Source organism: Lampris incognitus, chromosome 3 (genome assembly GCF_029633865.1).
Source record: "Lampris incognitus isolate fLamInc1 chromosome 3, fLamInc1.hap2, whole genome shotgun sequence".
NCBI lineage: Eukaryota > Metazoa > Chordata > Actinopteri > Lampriformes > Lampridae > Lampris > Lampris incognitus.
The window spans coordinates 98288408-98310598 of NC_079213.1; the positions used below are offsets into that span (position 1 = coordinate 98288408).

At 42.7% G+C, this 22191-nt stretch overlaps 2 protein-coding genes across 6 annotated transcripts; both read right to left on the reverse strand.

Annotated features, from left to right (window-relative positions):
• Positions 1–214: 214 nt before the first annotated feature.
• Positions 215–9756, reverse strand: zgc:77486 (uncharacterized protein LOC405808 homolog). Of its 5 annotated transcripts, none has more exons than XM_056276011.1 (6): positions 9625–9756; positions 8189–8361; positions 7725–7836; positions 2792–2919; positions 2068–2172; positions 215–1205 (listed from the first exon to the last, which is right to left on the reverse strand). In XM_056276011.1, the coding sequence occupies exons 2-6, from the start codon at positions 8346–8348 to the stop codon at positions 1057–1059; spliced, it is 654 nt and encodes a 217-aa protein (XP_056131986.1). In that variant the 5' UTR covers positions 8349–8361; positions 9625–9756; the 3' UTR covers positions 215–1056. The 5 variants fall into 5 exon arrangements, with proteins under 5 accessions (XP_056131986.1, XP_056131984.1, XP_056131985.1 ...); XM_056276009.1 differs by having other exon boundaries at positions 8189–8393; XM_056276010.1 differs by having other exon boundaries at positions 9636–9736.
• Positions 9757–9985: 229 nt separating this feature from the next.
• On the reverse strand, positions 9986–20631 carry plin3 (perilipin 3). The gene is made up of 8 exons (XM_056276005.1): positions 20556–20631; positions 16154–16243; positions 15777–15972; positions 15175–15257; positions 14186–14429; positions 12151–12491; positions 11633–11851; positions 9986–10941 (listed from the first exon to the last, which is right to left on the reverse strand). Exons 2-8 carry the CDS (start codon positions 16220–16222, stop codon positions 10801–10803), a joined length of 1293 nt encoding a protein of 430 aa, XP_056131980.1. The 5' UTR covers positions 16223–16243; positions 20556–20631; the 3' UTR covers positions 9986–10800.
• Between the last annotated feature and the right edge of the window lie 1560 nt (positions 20632–22191).

A 22191-nucleotide genomic window follows, 5' to 3' on the forward strand; every position in this document is an offset into this window, starting at 1 on the left:
CTTACACATGCGGCCAATCCTCCAGCACAGACCAACCAAACGATAAAAAAAATAAATAAAATGCAATCACACATTTCAAGCTAACTACAATATATTAATATAGATCTTCTGATGTCATACGCTCATTGAAACAGAAAGAAAAAAAATACAGAATTCAATCACTCAGTTAAGTCAAGGCTCTCAATAGTCCCCATCCCACCCCGTCCCTCCCCCACCTACCCACTCCAATAACAGTTCATGCACCAAACATCAGTATAATAAGTAAAAATATCAGAGAAACTTTTCTGGAAATTGTGGAGACCTGGGTGATATGGGGTGAATACAAGGATAAAGAAAAAAGGAAAGAAAAAAAACAGCCAATTTGACTCAAAGTTGACATCATTTCTTTAGCCTGAGAGGATAATTCATGTCCTCAAGGTAAAAGATCTTGTTGACACATGAAAACTCCCAGTCAGGTTCTTTAGGTTACGTTTCCCCAATTGACCTCCCAAGTGTCTTTATGCAAGCTATGACACACTCAACAGCTTACCTGTCTCGTTTTAACTGCTTTGCAGAGATTGAATAAAAATAAACCCACAAGGTCCCCAAAATTGGGAAAAAACAAAAAGGGGCAGAAATCAAAATGTCCCTCCCCACAGCAACACGTAATACCCATCCTGTCCCTACTGTTTTCTCCCTGACTCTCAAGAAAATGCACACACACACACACACACACACACACACACACACACACACACACACACACACACACACACACACACACACACACACACACACACACACACACACACACACACACACACACACACACACACACACACACACACACACACACACACACACACACACATTCAGTCTCATATTTGCTGGAGGAGAGAAAGAGAGAGAGCGAGAGAGATGCTAATGTAGGGAGCACTGGACAGAGGCTGTGATCGCACCATCCCACCCATCTTAGACTACCATTAACAAATGAAGCAGTTTTATCAGGAGCTTTCATCCAAGTCGCCATTGTTCCAAAACCATACAGCGTCAAGAGACTTGCTTAGCATTCAGTCCTCATAACTTCTGGATTTTCTCAGCCACCACGATGGGGTTCTCCTTGCGTAAGCGGGCGGCAGCGGCACCCCGGTAGTCGTAGGGACAGTCGTGTTTGTCAGAGTAACGGTGGATGCCGCAGAACAGGTTACCGCAGCGACAGTCAAAACCTTCAGTGAGTAGAGGAGGGACACAGTCAGTCAATGACAGTGAACATCATCAGAGTAAATCCCACAAAATCAGAATTGAAATAACAGACCGAACACATTGAATTAAGAATGTGCGTGTGAGATGTTAGAGGAAGGCAAGGAGGAAGGCTCCCGGGGAGTATTTTTGGACAGGCTAGTTTGGCACTGGAGTGCAAGCCAGCAGAGCACTGTGAAATGCCTTGGACCGTGAAATGCACCACCAGTCTGCTATGTAGCGCTCTAGTCTACACTGAAGTGGCAGGTGGTGGGGGACTATAATAACACTAACCATGGATTTAGGAATGAGGATTTTGCACACATTAGTTAGAGGCACAAGATGAGATAAATAATATGGGTGGTGTGGTCAAATTAAGTATTTGGTACGAGGACACTAACGAGCAGTAATAACTATTTTCTGTTTTACTGACACCTCAATGCATTTTGCTACTGGTACTTGCTAAGCTACTGTTGAGGGGAGACCTAATAGATATGATGCTGAGATCTATTCATCTTCATCCTGTTAATGAGATGTCTCTCCTGTTTGAAGCAATGCTTGCCCCTGACCCCTGAATGGAAGATTTCAACATGCTCTGAATTCACAAATGTTAAAGTTTGGTTTAAACCGTGAAGCCCAGCGCTGATTTACCCACATTACACAAACAGAAACAATTTGCTCTCCTGAATTTCAAATTTAAGGTTCCATTTCAGGGAGGAGTAATATGGTTGTTGCAAAGCAGCACCATAAACCTTTGTACCCTAACAACAGCTTACAGTTTACCAATCTGTGAGCATGTGTGTGTGTGCATGCGGCTCGTGCCTGTGCTGAAATCCTTCTCCTCCTTACCAGTGAGGCCAACTTTCTTCCGGCAGGTGAAGCAGCGATTTTTTTTCTTGTTTTTATCAGGGGTCTGCTCACCGTCAGAAGCCTGTGCTGCTTCTCCCGTTGGCCCTGGTGCAACAAAATACAAGCAGGAAGGATCAGCTGAGAGTAGTTTAGGCCTTTACTTGTTACAAAGGAAATCACAGCACCTTTTTGTGAAGGGAAAAAAAGAGTGGTTTTAATTCTAACAGGTGAAAGAAAGAAAGAAAGACAGACAGACAGACAGACGCTCAATACTGCTAGGTTAAAAAAAAAAAAAACCCAAAACAATAAAAGGTGCAAAATACGAAAGAGGTAAGATTTTTTTTCCCCGACCAAGGAGAGAGGTAAAGTGCTTGCTACTAAAAAAAAGTCTCTCTTTTTAAGAGAAGGGTAGGCAGTTTACTCACCTGTGTTATTTTTATTCTGTATTTAGACATCGAGTAGAGTGAGGGATAGAGTAGGGGAGACCCAGGAAAGTGACTTCTGGTGGAATTCTATCCAAGACCAGTTTGTATATACATGTAGCTCCAGGGGCAGTAGACCAAACTGCCGCATTATCTCTGAGCTCAAAAGATAACTTTAGAGTCATGCGATGGTGGAGATGGTGTCAAGTGTTTGAGGTGCTGTGTGTGTTCTCTCCCTGTGGTTTGTCAAGCCATCTCTCTCTCTGGGGACATCAAGTTGGTCTGTTTTCCATGGCCTTTACCTGTGTTTTTGGATGTTCCCTCCTCCTCCTCCTCTTCTGCTTCAGCTCGATCAGAGTCCACAGCACCCACATCTTGGGAGATGCTCATGGCCGTCATCTGCTGGGTTACCGGGCTGGGAGAGCTAGGACTGAAAACACAGAAATGTCAGTTAAAAAAGGGTAAATAAAACAATCTGATATCCACAAGACAGCTGACCACTTTCTGGACAGTTCTGGGAGAATAACCTCAGAGATTGGGGCAGTATGAATTTGGAGTGCAACATTTGTGCACAAAATTGGTAGAACTTTTCCTACTAGAGGACATGCAAGTTCATAAGTGTTCAATTTTTCCCATACTTTGCATTCCTGAAATTCACTGGCTGTGAAAACACTAGACCACTCTATTATTTTGTAGAAGACAATTTTGCACAAGTCTACTTATTCAGTTGTGGAATCTAGCATTTTGAGCTGTATTATAATGAGGTGTTTGCCTAAAAAAAGCACTTCAAAAGCTACATGATCTCCTGTGATTACATGATGCAGGAGGAGGCATCCGATCACTTTAGATTACAACTGTTAGGTCCAAGCACAATACTAACAAACCATAATAATAGCACGTCATGACATTAATAAATTCTCAACAACTATGTGCAGCACATTATTAACAAAAATGGCACACAATAATTTGCAGTTGCCATCTTGCCAAATAGGATTCAAGATGGCGCCGACCGATGACGACAACACTACGAGCTTCTCTCTCCCTTGTATTAGTTTTTGCATTAATTGTTTACTTTCTCGCACATACTACATCAACAATGATCATTTATGACCGTCAGACCTTACTGGACTTAAGGCTAAATGTTCCAGACCTGTGCACATATCCAGAGATACCAAAACACATCGTTTACAACCCTACAGTACCTTGGAGCACCAGCAACCGATGCCAATACAGGCAGAAACACGGAAGACAAGGCAGGGTCCTGGCTAGGCTAAGGTGTCACCTGACTCAACTTTCCATCCCTAGCATTTTGCTAGCCAATGTACAATCTGTTGTCAGCAAGCTAGATGAATGCCACTGCCGTATTAGCGCCCAGCAGGACATGATGGATTGCTGCATGTTCTGTTTTACTGAGACCTGGCTGACCTCGAACATCCCGGACAGGGCCATACAGCCTGACGGCTTCTCCGTGCACCAACTCGACCCCTTGTGTGAAACAACTGGCAAGGTAAAAGGTGGGGGAGTATGATTTCTGGTTAACAACTTGTGGTGCACCGATGTGGAAGTAATCTCCCAGTCCTGTTCGCCGGTGTTGGTGCATCTTACAATCAAGTGTTGACCATTTTATCTACCAAGAGAATTCCCCTCCGTTCTGTTAACTGTTATTTACATTCCACCACAAGCAAATACTACAGTAGTTCTTGAAGAGCTCTATGGTGCAATCAGCGGCTATGAGAATCAGCATCCACAGGCTATTTCCATTGTGGCAGCGGACTTCAATCACTGCATCCTAAAATTGATGCTACCTAAATACTTCCAGCATGTCAGATGTCCAACCAGGGGTGACAGGATCTTGGATCACTGTTACCCCACTATCAAGGGAGCCTACAGGTCTATTCCACGGCCTCATTTTGGGAAATCGGACCATTCATCTGCGCTCTTGCTACCTGTTTACAAGCAACACGTTAAGAGCGAGAAACCCACCTTGAGGGCAATACAGTACTAGTCGGCGGAAAATGAGCTCAAACTTCAGGGTTGTTTTGATTCAACAGACTGGTAGGTTTTTAGGAACTCTGAACCCAAAATGAATACGCTGATACCGTTACTATGTTAAATTCTGTTAAATTCTGTGTGGACACCTGTATTCCAACTTGTTCCATCCACTTCTATCCAAATTAGAAACCTTGGATTAATAGCGACATTCCACTGAGACTGAAAGAAAGGACTGTCGCTTTTAAAGCTGAGGATAAGGACCGCTACAGGGAAGCCAGGTACACGCTGAAGAAAGCCATCAAGTCAGCCAAAAAACAATACCAAGATAAATTAGAAGCAGCATTACAGCGGTGAAGACTCCAGGCGCATGTGGCAGGGGCTGCAAACGATAATGGACTACAAACCCAAGCCGGGCGGTTTTACCAACACTACCACTTCGCTCCTGGATGACTTGAACAGGTTCTATGCTCGCTTTGATTGTAACTGGGGACGATCAGACAATACACAGAACCTTGGTGGGCACTCACTCAACGAGGTAACACATCAAATGACAGAGGCTGACGTGAGTAAGGTTTTTAAATCTGTCAAAGCATGCAAAGCTGTTGGCCCATACGGTATCCCATCTCGTGTCCTTAAGACCTTACTATAGTTAGCTACTGAATGTTTTTACAGACATTTGTAATCTGTCATTGTCACTATGTGTGTTCCTATATGCTTTTTATTGTGCCTGTACAAAAAAAAAAAAAACAACCCTGTAACCCGTCTCAAGGACTACAGACCTGTTGCTCTGACCTCAGTAATTATGAAATGCTTTGGAAAATTAGTTAGGACATACATAAATCTCAACATTCCTGCCAACCTTGATCCACTACAGTTTGCTTATCAGTCAAATAAATCTGTGGAAGATGCTGTGTCATTGGCTCTGCATACTGTGTTAAAAAACACCTTGAAGGGAAAAAACACCCATGTCAGGATGTTGTTTACTGACCACAGCTCTGCATTTAATACCGTTGTACCATCTAAATTGGTGTTAAAGCTTAGGGACCTTGGCCTATGTAATTCAATCTGTAAGTGCTTATATGACTTTCTGACAGCCAGACCTCAGACAGTGAGAGCAGGTACCAGCTACTCATCTACCATAGTTCTCAACACAAGAACACTGCAGGGTTGCTGCCTTAGTTCCTTACTCTACAGTTTGTTCACACATGAATGTGTTGCCAAATATCATAACAGCATAGTGAAATTTGCAGATGACACCACTGTAATTGGACCAATAAATGACAACAATGGAGATGCCTATAGGAAGGAGGTGAAGGACCTATCCATACAGTGTCAAGATAACTTTGCCCTAAACATGGAAGAAAGAATCTGTTTGCTGCATTTAACCCATCCGCTGTGGTGCCAGGTATATGAGTACTGGGTAGCTACAGTGTCCGGGGACCAACTCCAGTCCTTCTTTCCACTGCCTCAGTCAGAGGCACAGGCAGGAGTATAAACCCTAACATGCTTGTCTTTTTGATGGTGGGATGAGACCAGAGCACCCGGAGGAAACCCACGCAGACACAGGGAGAACAGGCAAACTCCACACAGAAAGGTCCTGGGATGGCCTGGGGTTCGAACCCAGAACCTTCTTGCTGCGAGGCAACAGTGCCAACCACTGGGCCACCGTGCTGCTTTGAGAAAACAAAAGGAGATAATTGTTGATTTTAGGAAGTCCAAAACTGTTCAGACACCAGTTTACATCAATCATGTCCCTGTTGAAATTATGAAGAACTTCAGATTTTTAGGCATTCGGATCTCAGACTCTCTCTTCTGGTCTCTAAAGTTATCATTAAGAAGGCACAACAGACACTATACTTTCTGAGATGTCTTAAAAATTCAGAATGTCCACAAAAACCTTGGTCAATTTCTATCAGACTACCGAAGACAGCAACCTTACTGGAGGCATACTGGTGTGGTTTGGCAACCTGACTGAACAGGACTACAAACAACTGAGAAGGATAATAAAAACCGCTTCAAAAATCATAGGAACAGCACTGCCTCAGCTTCAGGACGTTTACACCACCCGCTGCAGAAGGAAGGCCCCACGAATCATGAAGGGCACCAGCCACCTAATACATGGTCTGTTCTCACTCGTTCCCTCAAGACAATGCTTACAGAGCATCAGAGCTCAGACCAGCCGCCTCAAAGACATCAGAGTAAGGAAAAATAGGCGCCTTACATAACTTCAGTGATTTATTATTTTCTGGGATTTCTAATTTCTTATTTATTGTTTTTATTTCCTTATATATAGTTCTAAGGGCTGAAAAAGCCAGGGCACATGCATTTCATTGCATTTGAAGGCACATGGTACTTTTTATATGTATATAATAAAGTAATACTTGAACTTTGGTGACAGGATGGTCTGGTGGTCCATGGCATCAGACCCTAACCGGAGGACCCCAACACAATGACCCTGTGGCCAAACATGTCAAAGTACCCTTAAGCAAGATCATTGAACCCTACCTCTCCCAAACGGCACAAGACCATCTGGCTGCCCCTAACCCAAATATCACAATCCAAGCATACTGGACAGCAAACACATGTCTAGTGTTTAAGGGAAACAATCATGATTTTATCTCCAATATATATATTGTGGGGATGACATATCATTTAGCAGCCGTAATATTGCTGTCTCCTGTGTTTCTCTGAAATGCCACAGAAATTGTATCCACTGGTGATATTATTGGTGTATGGCGTGAAAACTTGCTTCCTTGTTTGCCGATAGGCTGCATCATATAAGAAAACACAAATAACAATGCTACATTTTACAGCTGTATCTGGCCTTATTCGTATTTACTTATACAGCTGTATGTAGTTTTGTTATATGCATTCTCATAATTGTATGTAACACCGATATTCATATTTCCTTATACAATGCAGCCTATCGGTACACCAGAAAGTACGCTTTCACATTCACGGATTGTCCACCAGTAATGTCACCAACAAACATAGCTGGTGGCATTACTGTCATTACATTATTTGGTGGCGTTTCGGAGACACAAAGAAGATATTATGGCTGTTAATGGAGTGCTATCCCTAACAACATATACACATTTCCTGTCATTTTTCTACTATAGCCACTCATTCACACTTGGAACACTGTTGAAGATTCTGGTGCGATACATTGTTGTAAAGCTAGTTTCCAATAATGTTAGGCAACCACATTAGCCCAGTATTGTGCCAGTCTATCAATCAATATACCTGGGCGTTCTCTCCTCAGGTGGGGTTCCAACCCCCTCTGTGCTGGGTTCCGAGGATATGCTCTCCACAGACACACCAGCCACTCCTGGGGACCCTACTGGTGATGTAGCAGCTGTGTAGCATAGGACACAAGACCAAATTTGAAAAGCTGTCACAAATAAGAAGTTGAGCTTTTAGGCCAATATGAAAGTCCATCTGTATTGGATTTTGCTGTGATGATGCTAATCCCTCCCAATGTTTTAAACCATGATCAGATGCATTTTGAATCACTGAGTTAACCCACTGTGAAATCCCTCTTGCTTTCTAATGCCATAGTGCGGGCAGCTACTTTTATTTTCTCTGGCCCTTATAGCAGATTCAAGTACCCACCATGTCTATCATTCTTTTGGGTCACCCTCTCCCAAACTCCTGTCTTCAATTCCTTCCATGCAGACCCATGCCCAATATTCCTCTCATCTTCCTACCTTTCTCTCCTGGGGGACTGGATCGGCCCCCGCCCTGTTGTCTCTGCAGGTGTTCCTTGTAGCAGACCGAGCACATGCCGTTGGTGCGAGGGTTACCATAGAAACCACATCCCATAGTGCAAAGCATTGGCACCTGCGTCTGATTGGTCTCCTGAGCCATGCTTTCTGACAAACTGAGGGATAAGGGGGATGGGAGAGGATATTCCTAAAAGTGGGGTTGGAGAAGTTAGACATCTATGTGATTAGATTGTTTTTAATATTTCCTAGACTAGCAAAAAGAGCTTGAAGATTGGCATTGGAGCATAAGAGCAGAATTGGAACAAAACGGAAGACGGTTTAAGGGTTGAGATATGTTACTGGGTTATAGCCAAACCTCACTAATTTTTGATGTAACGTAGACTAAACAAATCGCTATACCCTCTCTTTGGCCCAGCATATGAGAAAAATATGGTTTTAATCGTCAAATGAAAAACATATCAGAATTGAATTAGATTTACATTAGAATTAGGTCTAAATTCTTTAGACATCTGATAATCGTTGACATTTGAGTGGTCAATAATAGTTTAAAACAACAACAACAACAACAACAACCCCCCCCCCTAAAAAAACATTACCACTCAACATTTCTTTTTGCCTTTTGGGCACAGCAATAGGACGGGCATGCGTTACATGATGGAGGCTATCATAACGGTGATCTAAAATTTAAGTAGAAAGCTGATCGGGACAATGAAAACAAAAGGATTCCCGCTGCCAGAGAATGAGAATATGAAACAGTCGACGCTTTAAACAGCGAACATGTTGCGATTGTATGTATACCTGTAACTACTAGCCTGCCTGTTCTGGTCCTTGATTGCGCTGCGGCGCCAGGTGTTTTGATAGTGACAACCCAAGTTATGAGAGCACAAAACAAAGAAATGCTTACACGAGGGAAAGCAAACAATCAAACAAAAGCTTCACCATAACCGATAAACTAGCGTTGAGCTGGCTAAACAAGTCATGGCTGACTGTCAACCCAGTTCTAGTTTGTCCGCATCCGAAAACAATTGCCTCCTGTGCTCTCTTAGCTCGGAGCACATACGGTCAGCGTTAGCCGTACGAGTTAGCTGGCCGATTTGTTGGACTGAGCAAAAATGACGCAAAAGCCGAAACTACGAAACTAGATAACTGCGGTTAAACCAAAAGGGATAGTAACGGAACGAAATGTAAACCATCCTAGGCGAAATATGGCAAACATACTTACTTTGTGAAACCAAGAGAACACGAACAGTAGCTAGCTTGAGTTAGCTGGACTGCTAATATAATCAGCTAACGCCACCACCACCACCAACCCCCCCCCCCCCCAAAAAAAACTGTGCGCACCCCGACAGCGTCCTAGCTGGGAAAATAGATAGCATAGGGTGGGTTTCTAAAATAACTACTGAACATAGAAGCAATACCTGAAACGCACACTTTCGACGACCACTGGTTTTCAGATTTGCCTCAAGTTATGTGTCCTCTTCAGTCCCCGCGGCCTCCTAACCAGCGCTAGCTGCCGACATTCGAAACAACGACCATGACGTCATTCCCACCAACAACCCATCATCCCCTCAGACCCACATAAATCACGTTTCACCAACTATCCAAGCCCCGTCAGATGAGGGCCGGTGCCAAATGTGACACTGACACTTTATGACAGTCCCAAATGGTTGATATCACGGTTTATTGGTTATTCCGTTTTGCTGCTGCCACCCCTCACCACTCCAGAAATGTGTAGAAACAGAAACGTTTTAACTGAGATTGCAAGCACAAACAACTAAAACGTGTTAAGCGCTAGATAACTCTTAATATCAGAAGAGCGAGTCCTCCTATTGCGGGTGTGAGGGGCCATCTGAACATCTTGAGCTGGTCTTTACAGTCAACTGAAGTTATACAGTTCAATTCTAGTCCTATGACATCATTTTGACACATTTTTGTGCTGGTAGTGAATCGGCGACGTCACATTTTCCAGGTAACATAAAATTTTATTTTATTTGTTTTCATTTGGCTAAATGCACAAATGTTTCAATTATTTTTCAAAATACAGCACTATCAAAAAATAATTCAAAATATATATTTTAAGCATGCTCAATAATCCAGGTAATAAAATCGAAGAAAGAAAGTTGAATCGGTTCATTTGGACACAACCATTTATTGAGAGAAACGTTTCATCGCTCACCTAAATGACTTCTTCGGTCTCAACTGACCTATAGGTATAAACTGATCGTTTTCGGTCGTTATGCCACTGTATCTAAATTGGGTATCTAAATAAGGGTGGGGATACCTGCAGTCAGTTGAGACTGAAGAAGTCACTTAGATGAGTGATGAAACGTTTCTCTCAATAAACATTGTGTCCGGATGAACTGATTCAACTTTCATTCTTTAAATTCAAAATATAATTTCCAAAGTAAAACTTTCTTCTTTTCAGTCTCAAGTCCATACAATAGCACTAGCATGTTGTGCAGAAAACACAATTACACACAAATTTAAAATCTTTCTCAATAAAGCTAACAGGTATTTTTCCAGTGAGCCATTCAAACATCAGTTCACATTTCTTTCACCCTATAACACCAACCCAAAGAACAAAATCATCCAGTTTATTTCTGTGGGTCAGCCATCTGCATTGGCTGGTCTTCTTTTTCTTTCTCAGTGATCTGTGGGGCAAAGGGCCCAACCAGCCAGTTGAGTGGAGTGTTGTTCAGAAGATACTCCATGACACCATCCAGAGACTGCTGCACCTGTAAAGAGGAAGATTATTTTCAACACAACTGCATGGTCATGACCATTGTCGACTTCACAACATGTGCCTAACTCAAAATCCTATGCTACCATGGGGGAGTTCAAAATGTAAATATTCTGTGTGTACGTAACAAAATGTAAGGAAAGAATTCCATAAGTTGGTGTAGCTGAGATTCGTAGAATGCATGTCAATGGGAAAATATTCCAGATAATACATTATATAGTCACTTTGTATGCTTTTTCAACATGTAGGATCTATGTAATGCTTCTTAAGTACCCATTAAATTGAGCTGCACTGAATTGAACTGAACTGAATTAATGTGTTGGGTGTACATGTATAGTGTAGATTATATTTCTTTTATAATAGTCAAACCAAGTCAGGTTTATTTTAGTTAGCCCTAAATCCCAGTTTAGTTTCAAGAACTTAACAATCACAATAACATTCTGTACAAAGTACAACACCCCCTATTCTTAGGCCCTTAATTTTGGTGAAGAAAAACTCCACAGAAACAAACAAACAAAACTTGATAGTAAATAACTTTGGTTGCATTATTAAACTACCAAGAAAAAAGGATGAGGCAGGGGCTAGGTTACTGTTTGGATGCAGCTGTGCAACAAGAAACAATAAAAAGCTTGAACTGCCTTCAGCTAAAATGATGCTCTGATAATGACAGCTGATGAAATTAGTACTTGTGTTAGGTGGTGACGGCTCTGCTCCAGGAGGAGAGGAGTGAGGTTGCTGGTATTCCCTAGGGAGTAGTGAAGTTCTTCAGCCGATCGCCGTGCGCTGGCCAGCTGGTCCTGGACCATACTTGGTAGACCCTGGGCACTGGTCACCACACCAGAGCACGCTGACCGCAGTTGGTCACTAAGACCTCGGACCATGGATAGAGCCTGCCATTCCAGGCGCTGTGAGCAGATGAAAATGAAAGAAAAATATGCATGAGTGATAGATTTTTTAAAAAAATACTGACTTGGTATTTCATAGTTCCATGTTCAGATCTTGTTCCCTGACAGAGACTGTTCCATGCCATAAATTTCTCCATCTTTTCAAGGGGCATTCTAAGTCCCCTTGGATTCCTGTCACTGTTACAGTCTGTTTAACCTAATATTTATGTCTAGTTATACATGGCTTTGAACACTGTGAAATGAAGTTCAGGTTTCTGATTTGTAATTATTACATGGATGTCCTGGGTGACAGCCCTGACCTCACGCTCATCTGTAGCAACATCCAGCTCTGCTTCCATCTGCCCATCTCCAGACTGTCTTTCCTTCCACTCTTTCCAGTGTTGGAGCAGTTTTTCTGGGGCTCCTCCAATCTGATTACCAGCGGTACCCAGAGTGGTGCGGGCACTCTCCAGCAGATCCAGAGTATTGGTGATCTGTGCAATTGAAGAATAGGTGGTGTCCCTGGCATGCCGAGCTCTAAGCAGTGACTGTTCCAGGGCTCGCTCCTGGACCTTGGCAGAGAGTTTCCCCAGACGGACGAAGTAACTGGGGCTGGACTGTGTGGCAGTCAACTCACTCGCATTGGGCTCAGCGAGTGCAGCTGAAAGAGGAGAAGAATCACTTATTTTAGGCTAAGGGAGAGTCACAATATATTTTCTGTGGAATAGGAATTTTTATTCCATCATGGGGTTTATTAAAGAAGGTTTTTCTTTTTCAGATTTCATCATAAATATACATATGTACAAAGATAATGCTCTGAATAACCCATCTTCGACAGTTCTGCGTTATAGCTGTGCTTTACTGATCACTATGTCCAATCTTGGTGAGAGGGGAACCAGTTAGTTATCTTTCTTGCTTAGTCCTAGTCTTTCTTATTATGTATGTGACCTAGTTTGGAGAAAACTTTTCAGTACACTTTTATTGATAACAGTTTTATAAATTAATACATACGCGTTTTGTGCTCACTATTTACACCAATCACAGCAACAAAAAACAAACAAACAAAAAAACCCCAGCCCACTCAGGTATTAATGCTACCACGAAGTATAGCAGGTCAATGGGGTAATATGACATCACAGTAACAGGTGTCAAAGCGGCGAGTGCTGGAGATCGGAGTGGGTTTATGGGCCAAGTTAACAGTTGGTCACTGGAATGCTCCAGCCCCTTCAGCTATGAATAACCACCAGTCATGAGCTCAATACCAATCACTATAGAATTAAACATGAAGACCACAGCACCTCATCACCTTGACCTGCCTTTATGAAGATGAAGCATTACTTAAAAAGCTAATGTATTCAGACAGTTGTGGGGTACAACAATTCTGAATCAAAATAGTAATGAGGCAAACATCCACCGTCAGCAAGGAGGTCTCACAATAAGTGTGCTTTGACATGAAAGTATATTTGAGAGATAGCAAGTCCTTAATATCTGAGGATTAATTAATTTGGAGTGTAACAGAACAAATTGCAGAAAACTGCAATTTGTCCAAGAGATTTTAACATCGAACCAAATAAATTGCAACAGTCAAACCGTCCTAGTAATACCTCAGGGTAACATGTATTATTTCATAGCTTTAATGGAAACGTGAGGGAAACATAAACCTCTTCACCATCACCTTTGCTAGACCTGAACACATCAACCAAAAGATGCTCTTAATTTGTGTTACAACAGTGGTAAGAGTTCAAAACAGGGCGTCCGGGTAACGTAGTGGTCTATTCCGTTGCCTACCAACACGGGGTTCGCAGGTTCGAATCCTCATTTTACCTCCGGCTTGGTTGGGCGTCCCTACAGACACAATTGGCCGTGTCTGTGGGTGGGAAACCGGATGTAGTTATGTGTCCTGGTCGCTGCACTAGCGCCTCCTCTGGTTGGTTGGGATACCTGTTTGGAGGGGAGGGGAGGGGGAACTGGGGGCAATAGCATGATCCTCCCACGCAACACGTCCCCCTGGCAAAACTCCTCACTGTCAGGTGAAAAGAAGCGGCTGACAACTCCACGTGTATCGGAGGAGGCATGTGGTAGTCTGCAGCCCTCCCCGGATCGGCAGAGGGGGTGGAGCAGCGAATGGGACAGCTTGGAAGAGTATGGTAATTGGCCGGATACAATTGGGGAGAAAATGGGGGGGGGGGTCAAAACACTGATGCAGGGAGCCAGGTATTTGTTAACCATCACCTTCATTTCAATCAAACAGCTGAGACATACTACTTCATATCTCAATGCTCCACATTTAGGTTACCAATCCCTTGTTGCCTTTAAACCGTTTGTTCTTTTCACAATTAGGACCCAGCTACTGACCCAGCTCCCTCTCGCTGAGTGGTAGGTTCTGTTCAACCCAGTCCTCAGACCGGCTGAGGGCCAGGCCCATCCCACTGCTGACCATCTGCCCCATGCGGGTTCCCAGGACTGAACTGATGCCTCCGCTGACTGCAGCCCGGGTCAGATCGACACCACCCTTCACAGCTCCCATCACAGCTCCAGTCATGGCATCTTTGGCTCCTGCCACTGACTGATACACCATGCCCACTGTGTCTGACACCAACTAAAGAAAGACAGAAAGCTGATGTGCCATGCTCGAAAAATAAATAGGCAGTATCGTTTTGCTTTTTTGTACTTGAGATTAGGGCTGTGTATTGGCGAGAATCTAGCAATACCATACATATCACGATACAGGGGTTACGATTCAATATATCCCGATATACTGCGATACGAAAGGCGATATATTGTGATTTTATAGGCCTGTGTTCTTTGAGATTATGCTACTTCCTGTCTCAGTTTATATTGTTGCATTGGTTGGAGTGGAAGAGTCAAATGGCTGAAGATAGATGACAACACTGTTATCTAGCGGTCGTGGGGTTACACACAACACAAAATATTTGTCATGAACCTTTACATGTAAACAATTAAAAACCGATATGGTGGTTTTGAGAATCGATACAGTATCACAAAAGATAATATCACGATACTCGAGCGTATCGATATTTTCTTACACCCCTACTCGAGATAAGTTTGTTGGGTTTTTTTGCATTACCAATACCATGACAACTGAGACAACTGATTGTATGAAGCCCAAGTGAATACAGGGAACAAGTGATTTCATCCTTTCAACAAGGGTTTACTATGTAATTAGAACTTCAAAATTAAAAAAAAAAGTACAATATACAATTAATGAACAACCCAAATACACAATTCGCAATAAAACATGTAAAACAAACATAGCATTAAACACACTTTTATAAGTTTAGAGACATCTTCCAAGACACTGTATATGATTAACTCTGTCTGACCTTGTCTGCTGGCTGATGAAGGATGGTCAGCTTCTCTTCCATCTTGTCAAGTCCCATCATAGCATAGTCATTTATTGTGGCAACTGAAAGTAGGCACAGTGGGGGGGGGGATAAATGCTGTAAAGAATTAGAAACAGAACTACAACACCCAAATCCCTTCTAGTTTTTATTGGATCCACACAAAAATAAGTTGACATTCTAAAACTATAAGAATGAGCCAGAATTTTAATTCAGCTAAGAGGCAAAATTGTTGATGTTATTGGTGAGAATCTTCCAACAACTGTATCAGAAGATATCGGATGATAGACATCCATATCTAGACTGGGAATAGAATGACCTTTTTAGGGATACAACACTTTATTATTAAAAAGGCCTCTTAAGATTAAAATGACTTTAATTGTGTGACTGAAAGAAATCCAATTTCTTCTTTCAGTTATGTTGTATTTCAGGGGTGTTGAAGCTAATAAAAGGAATGCTCACATCCCATTTTCGCATCTGTGCTGTGATGTATTCTTGCGCAATTTGCCAAGTGTAGATAATGCCAATAAAGATATTGCATTTTTTCATTATTTCAAAAATCTTTGGCAGTGAGTAGGACCTACTCTGTGGCTCCAGCATATCCAAAAGAGGTTTGGACCCCGTGGTGGCAGCTGCCCCTAATGTTCGAACCCCACTCTCTGCAACATCCATCACTCCCTTCAGCAAGGGCACATTGTCCTTCGTGCTGCTGTAGGCACCGGACACCACCTCACAAGCTGAGCTGACCAAGGGCAGGTTGCTTACTCTGGACACAACACTCTAAGAAGAGTCAAACAATATTGTTAGGGACCTGAAAACTAGGTACACTTTTCTCATGATTGATTTTCTGTTTTCTGCGAGGCATTGGTGATTGATTCCCTACACCAACTCCTGAAGGTCACACCAGTTTGTGTTATGGTAGTGTTTCATAACAGGCGTCAGCTGTGGCCATGGCGCTCACCTGCTGATCTGCATTAGCCTGTTGGGCTGCTGCCACGTCAGTCTCATTAGTCTTCTCACTGTCTGCCATCGTGATCGTCGGCTTCAATCTCTGTGACAAGGAATAAAGAGTGGCTGTAACAAAAAAGATTTAACTCAAGATAGCACGGTTGTCATGATGAAACAGAACATTTTGTCCTCGGCACTGAAGATCGGAATATTTTATCTTGTGTAGGAGTAGTGTCTTGTTGGAACTGCAATCACTCTGTCAGTTGGTGTTGTGGAGACGGAGATAACTCAACCATGTTCATTTCATTTGTCAAACAGCATGACGCAAGATGGATGAAACTCCTCTAGATACAGCGATGCTCCCTTGCCTATAGTTCAAGACACTCAACTATCTTCCAATTTGATTTTTCCAATCTGAAAATGAAGTATGGTGGGGCTTTGAGTTTCCTCTGTACATCCCACAGTGAAAACATGTTACAATGGAAATTTGAGTATCTGTAAAGCCTATACAGCATCAGTGTCTAGGCAAAAGTAGTATTTGTTCATGAAAATAAAAGCTAAATGAGGTGAGGTGCATATATGGAGATCCAAGAGTGGAAAGAGTCATGGTGATTGGCGTCCGAGTAGCGCAGTGGTCTATTCCGTTGCCTACCAACACGGGGAATCACCGGTTTGAATCCCCGTGTTACCTCCGGCTTGGTCGGGCATCCCTACAGGCACAATTGGCCATGTCTGCGGGTGGGAAGCAGGATGTGGGTATGTGTCCTGGTCGCTGCACTAGTGCCTCCTCTGGTCGGTTGGGGCACCTGTTCGGGGGGGAGGGGGAACTGGGGGGAATAGCGTGATCCTCCCACGTGCTACATCCCCCTGGTGAAACTCCTCACCGTCAGGTGAAAAGAAGCGGCTGACGACTCCACATGTATCGAAGGAGGCATGTGGTAGTCTGCAGCCCTCCCCGGATTGGCAGAGGGGGCGGAGCAGCAACCGGGACAGCTCAGAAGAGTGGGTAATTGGCCGGATACAATTGGGGAGAAAAAAAAGGGGGGGAGTCATGGTGATTTATATGGAAGAGTTTTCATTTTAGCTGCAATTGAAATCACAACAGAGAATTCCAATTGGCTACTAAAGAATGATAACCTGTTGTTGCCAAGGAGAATTTAATGCCAAATTACAAATTAATTTACAGATTTTATTACTGAATTACAATTGCGCATTAATTCAACTATGCAAAAATATAGGATATTAAAGTGTAGGAATACCTTAACAATTAATTTGACAGGATTTTTATGCATTTTGTAACGGATGTAAGCCTTGTTTCTGCTGTCAAAGATGATTCTAAAAATTTAAAGACCTTCTTGATATAATGAATTATATGCCACTTCTGGGTTAATTCAAAGTTTAATTTAACAGACTATAAACAAGAAGGTTTTGGGGCTGCTGCCTGTCCCGCATTCGCTCTTTTTCTCCCAAAGTCTGGTCACACCTCAAGGTCTGGCGGCCACACCTCATTACTCACATAGGGAAATTGACAGTGGCGGCTGGCCAGTACAGGGCGCTGGGGCGCCGCCCCCTTCAAATATCAAGAGATGAAAATCTACTTACATATATTAAATATAATTTAGTTGTATAATGCAAATTATTATGAAACAAAAGTGTTTTTCAGTCTGTGAGCGCCTGTCAGCAGCCATTAGATATTGGTTCCAAATGGTGTTTGGTTGATTTCTGTCTGAATACATATACTTCCTGGGTGAGGGGCGCTGGCCAAATGATACCTTATGGAAGCCCTGAAACTTTTGGCGAGCAGGTGACCTGAGGCTGCTGTCTAATTGGTTTCTTCAGATTTTCCAGACACTCCCACTTTTATTGGCAGCGAATAGGTATTGTTTAAATGTTTTTTGATCTAATGTGATTGGACAATTCTCGTGGCTGTCAATCATGTTCACACTCACTGTGATGCCTCGTCTCGACTGTCAATCATCCACCGTCTACGAACCCTGATAAAATCTATAGGCTACATTGTCCTTCTTAATAACTCTGTGCCTGTGTGGACATTAAAGCAGCTGTCAGGTGTGCTGCGCCAAGGTAAATTGCGCCCCACCCCCAAAATAATTTTAGCACCAGCCGCCACTGGAAATTGACCGTCTTCCTGACCTCCACAGCATGGTACCCCAGAGTAGAAACATCTCGATAGGTAAAGTACGTGTCCCACATACCTTGATCACTGCCACAACAGTCATTTCATCGTTTGTTTTTTTTTTAGAGCTCACAACACATGGGTGGCATATTTCCTTGTTCTGCCACATGGCAGACAGAAAACTGCAGCACAGGTATGCCTGTACAAAGCTCAACCCTCTCCCACATGTCCGCACCAAAGTAATGTAAGCAGTTTACATGTATGACCCAATGTACAAGCCATAGCACGCCAAGAAGATAACTCACACTGAAGATGCAGAGGGTAGTCAGTGTAGCCAGCTGTAATCTGCTGCCAAGTCCAAGGACAATGCCAGGGCAGAAGAGTCTACAGCGCTCTCCGAGAGTCTGTGTGTGATTGCTGTGGATGGCTTTGCTTCTATGGCGGTGTTGCTAAAGTATCATGCAGGGCTGTAAAGATGGGTCTCATATCCCCTATGATTGGCAGCTCAAGGCTGTTCTGCAGATCGAACCGCAATGCAGTAACGCAGTTGAAGCCATCTATGAGTTATACTTTTTTTTCATTTTACACATCCTCTTTGATGGCAGGGCAAGGAATTTAAACAGCTGTGCAAGATCAACGAGATTCTGGTGCTACCGCTCAGGTGAACCCTAGGTGAACCCTTGAAATAAATCATTATTTGTTGGGAGAGATTTAATGGGCAGGTTTTTATTTCTTTATTTCAATAGTTAATATCTAGAACGTTTATAACACCAGAGCAAAGTCTGAATTTCCTGATAGCAAGTTTGAGATTAAACCTAAATAAAAAAAATTTTTAGCCATTTTACAGTAGTTTTTCGCTGTAATACAACACAAATTAAGCTACCTTAGAGATAGAGAAGATTTGCATTTAGTGACATGTTACTGCACAAAATAAGAGATCGTTTGAGTTCCTCTTGCTTAAGTGTGGTTGTCACCCAGTAAAGTGGAGCTGCATCAACATTAACCACTCTATTGCTCTGTGTACTAGACTCTGCTCCACACCCCTCAGAGCCAGATAGAGAACTATGTAACCTTTGACTGCTGATGTCAAGTTGGTCCATCTCCAGCAGACTTATTGAGACACTTGGCTGCCAGCTAGTCAGGGCAGAGTGTCATAGCTGAGGCAATCAAGTGTCCTTTGGTAAGTGGGCTATCGAAACCTATTGCTAAACATGGTCTGATAGTTAGCTAGTGAGTATAGCTGGTGAGTAGAAAGAGAGAAGGTCAGAGATGTCCTGACAAGTTTTGTTTTTCGCTGTGAAGTTTTTCCTCATCCAAATTGAGCGTCTGATGATGGGGGGGAGGTTCCATACATTGCACAAAATGCAATGTGATTGTAAAGCCCTCTGGGACTTAATTGCGATTTAGGGCTACACAAATGAGTTTGACTTGACTTGAAAGAAATGAAGAACGAAAGAAAGAAAGACGTCATTACATTGTAATGTTAATGGAAACAATTGCAGAGAGCAAAAAGCATTGGATTCACAATGAAATTAGTCAGCCTTTCTGGGCCCTCTGAGATATTAACGCGAGCAATGTCGACAAGACTTCATTTGTAATTCTGGACAAGATCCACATCTCTCTGCATTAACCACACACCTTTTATCTGCTCAACACAAAAAAATAACCTGTGTTCTCATTCATATCTGTCTGAATGAGGCGCAATCTCACGAGTCAGCACAACGTGGAAGAAAACAGCAACTGAACAGCAGGAACTCACTGACTGGAGCAAATGATGGGAACAGTACAAATTCAATTAAGATTTCCCTGAACTATTCGTCGGTATTCATTCAAAGGACAGTGTTCGTGGTATCTTCACTGACGCAGAACATCTCTCGTCTCATCTAAAGATGGCGCATTCCGCCTGTTTCGGCATTCCTGCCTGGGAGCTGTCATCCAAATCCAACATCCAGACTCTTGAACTCGGGACAACCCTTTTGACCGACGAACTACAACCCCGAAGAACAACTTTAATATACACTGACGGCAGAAAATAACTCTTTCTGAACCTCGCCATTTTCCGTAGGTTAGCCATCGTGGCATACAGTGTGGTCAAACGCAAGAGTCGTTGATCATAGCGAACTTTATACAACTAAAAAAAAAAGTTGTTAGGTCAGTTAAGGAAGCACAAAAGACAATAGCCCGTGGGTTCTTCGGTTTAGTAAGACGAATAGATACCGTGCAGTTCAATCATAAGTAAATACATCACAATTTTCGCATATCTGTCCAATCGGCCACTGACCTCACTGACACGCTGTTGTTATCCTACCGTCCCGTGCGACCTGTTGTAAATAACGCGTTGTGGTCTTGAATAAAGCTCAAAGGCTGACAACGCATTGTGCAACATCTCTAATCAGAAAGGCGGAGTGTTGTACTGTTGCTAAAAGTTGAACCAATCGTGTTGCTGCACACTGAAACGAAAGCGATTTGTAGAATTGGGAAATCTGACATGAGACAACTGACCAACGACTATTTGTAAAAATGTGACATGCGTACAACTTGCTGTCAGTTAGTTAATAAAGGAAAGTGCTTATTAAAAAAAAAAACTGACCAACGACGGCGGGGGGGTCACGTAATACTGAAGTGCCAGGACCTTGGGATTATAAACTTGTGCAGCACTTTGGTTCAACTGTGGTTGTTTTAAATGTGCTATATAAATAAACTTGACTTGACTTGGGATGTCAATTCAGACACGCAATCATCCCAAGCGTTAACGTGGCTTTTGCTCTCTGGCTCCAGGTTTTTGTCCCCCCCCCCCCACACACACGCGCGCGCGCGCGCGCGCAGCACATTTAGTATACAGAGAACAGTACACTGAACCAACATAAACAACAAAGGAGCCAGGGGTACATTCCATTCCATTACCATTACATAAAGACATTAAAAGACATACATAAATTAAACGTTTTTACAGCCTTTTTTGTTTGTAGAAAAAGCAATACGTTTTACGTATTGTTCAATTTCTTTCAAGAAAACAACAAAAAATGTTTTTTTGTTTGTGAATTTGCTTTTGTGAATAAAACATGTTGCTAATATTATCAACTGATTTGTTATGAAAGATATTTGTTGCCTTTTTTGTGGGGGGGGCGGTGTTTAGAGAAACCAAATGCTACATTCTCCCATAATAAAACAACGTCTTTGAAAAGGTGATCAGTGACAAATCTGCAAAGGTCTTGCCAGAATTTCTTGGTGAGGGAACAGTGCCAGAATAGGTGCAGCACTGTTTCTGGACGTTCATCACAGAAAGAACAGCTGGTTTTTAAAACTTTTTACATTTCTGCACTGTACATAGTAGCTCCAAGTTCAGAGGGAAACGAGTCACGTTCACGTTAACTGCAGTTGACGAAATGAACCCTGAGAGGGCAGTCTTTATCCACCGAGTCAGCTTGGCTTTTTTCCCCCCTGCAGCCTCGCCCACTCAGAGCTGGCCGTTTTTTGGTGCAGAGTGAAAACCTTGTTGCAGATGCATGCAAACTCTCTTGTCATTTAATTTGTGACCCCGTGCGTATGCATAATAAATGTTGTATCCTTTATTTATTTATATTTTTGGAAATCCTCAAAAAAGGGGTGTAGATGAATAAGCATTGTATTCATGAAATGTGCTTATTGCAATGTCTACTGCAATCACTGTTATTCATTTAATAAAGTAAAAAACTTATAATATTCTAAGCTCGGTATCAGAGTGAAAGCTGATGCAACGTCTCCGGCGTGTGTATCATCAGCAGTGCTTGAACGCTCCAAATTTGTTTGTCAGGCCAGGTTTCATTTCCCCGAGCCCCTCCATTTCATTTGCTGAGGATTTTCCATTTGTAATGAGCTATTACCATTTTCATTATGTGCTCCTTTATGCTTTTCCAACCACAGGGCACCAGTGAGAA

What these genes read in the sequence shown, in the direction of transcription:
- plin3 (XM_056276005.1), bottom strand. Translation starts at nt 16,222, where the DNA reads ATGGCAGACAGTGAGAAGACTAATGAGACTGACGTGGCAGCAGCCCAA. An exon ending in GGATATGCTGGAGCCACAGA is followed by an intron (nt 15,258 to 15,776) that starts GTAGGTCCTACT and finishes GCCTACTTTCAG; the next exon opens with TTGCCACAATAAATGACTAT. An exon ending in TTGCTACAGATGAGCGTGAG is followed by an intron (nt 11,852 to 12,150) that starts GTCAGGGCTGTC and finishes ATCTGCTCACAG; the next exon opens with CGCCTGGAATGGCAGGCTCT.
- zgc:77486 (XM_056276011.1), bottom strand. Translation starts at nt 8,348, where the DNA reads ATGGCTCAGGAGACCAATCAGACGCAGGTGCCAATGCTTTGCACTATG. An exon ending in CCTGAGGAGAGAACGCCCAG is followed by an intron (nt 2,920 to 7,724) that starts GTATATTGATTG and finishes CTGTGTTTTCAG; the next exon opens with TCCTAGCTCTCCCAGCCCGG. An exon ending in GAAGAAAGTTGGCCTCACTG is followed by an intron (nt 1,206 to 2,067) that starts GTAAGGAGGAGA and finishes TACTCACTGAAG; the next exon opens with GTTTTGACTGTCGCTGCGGT.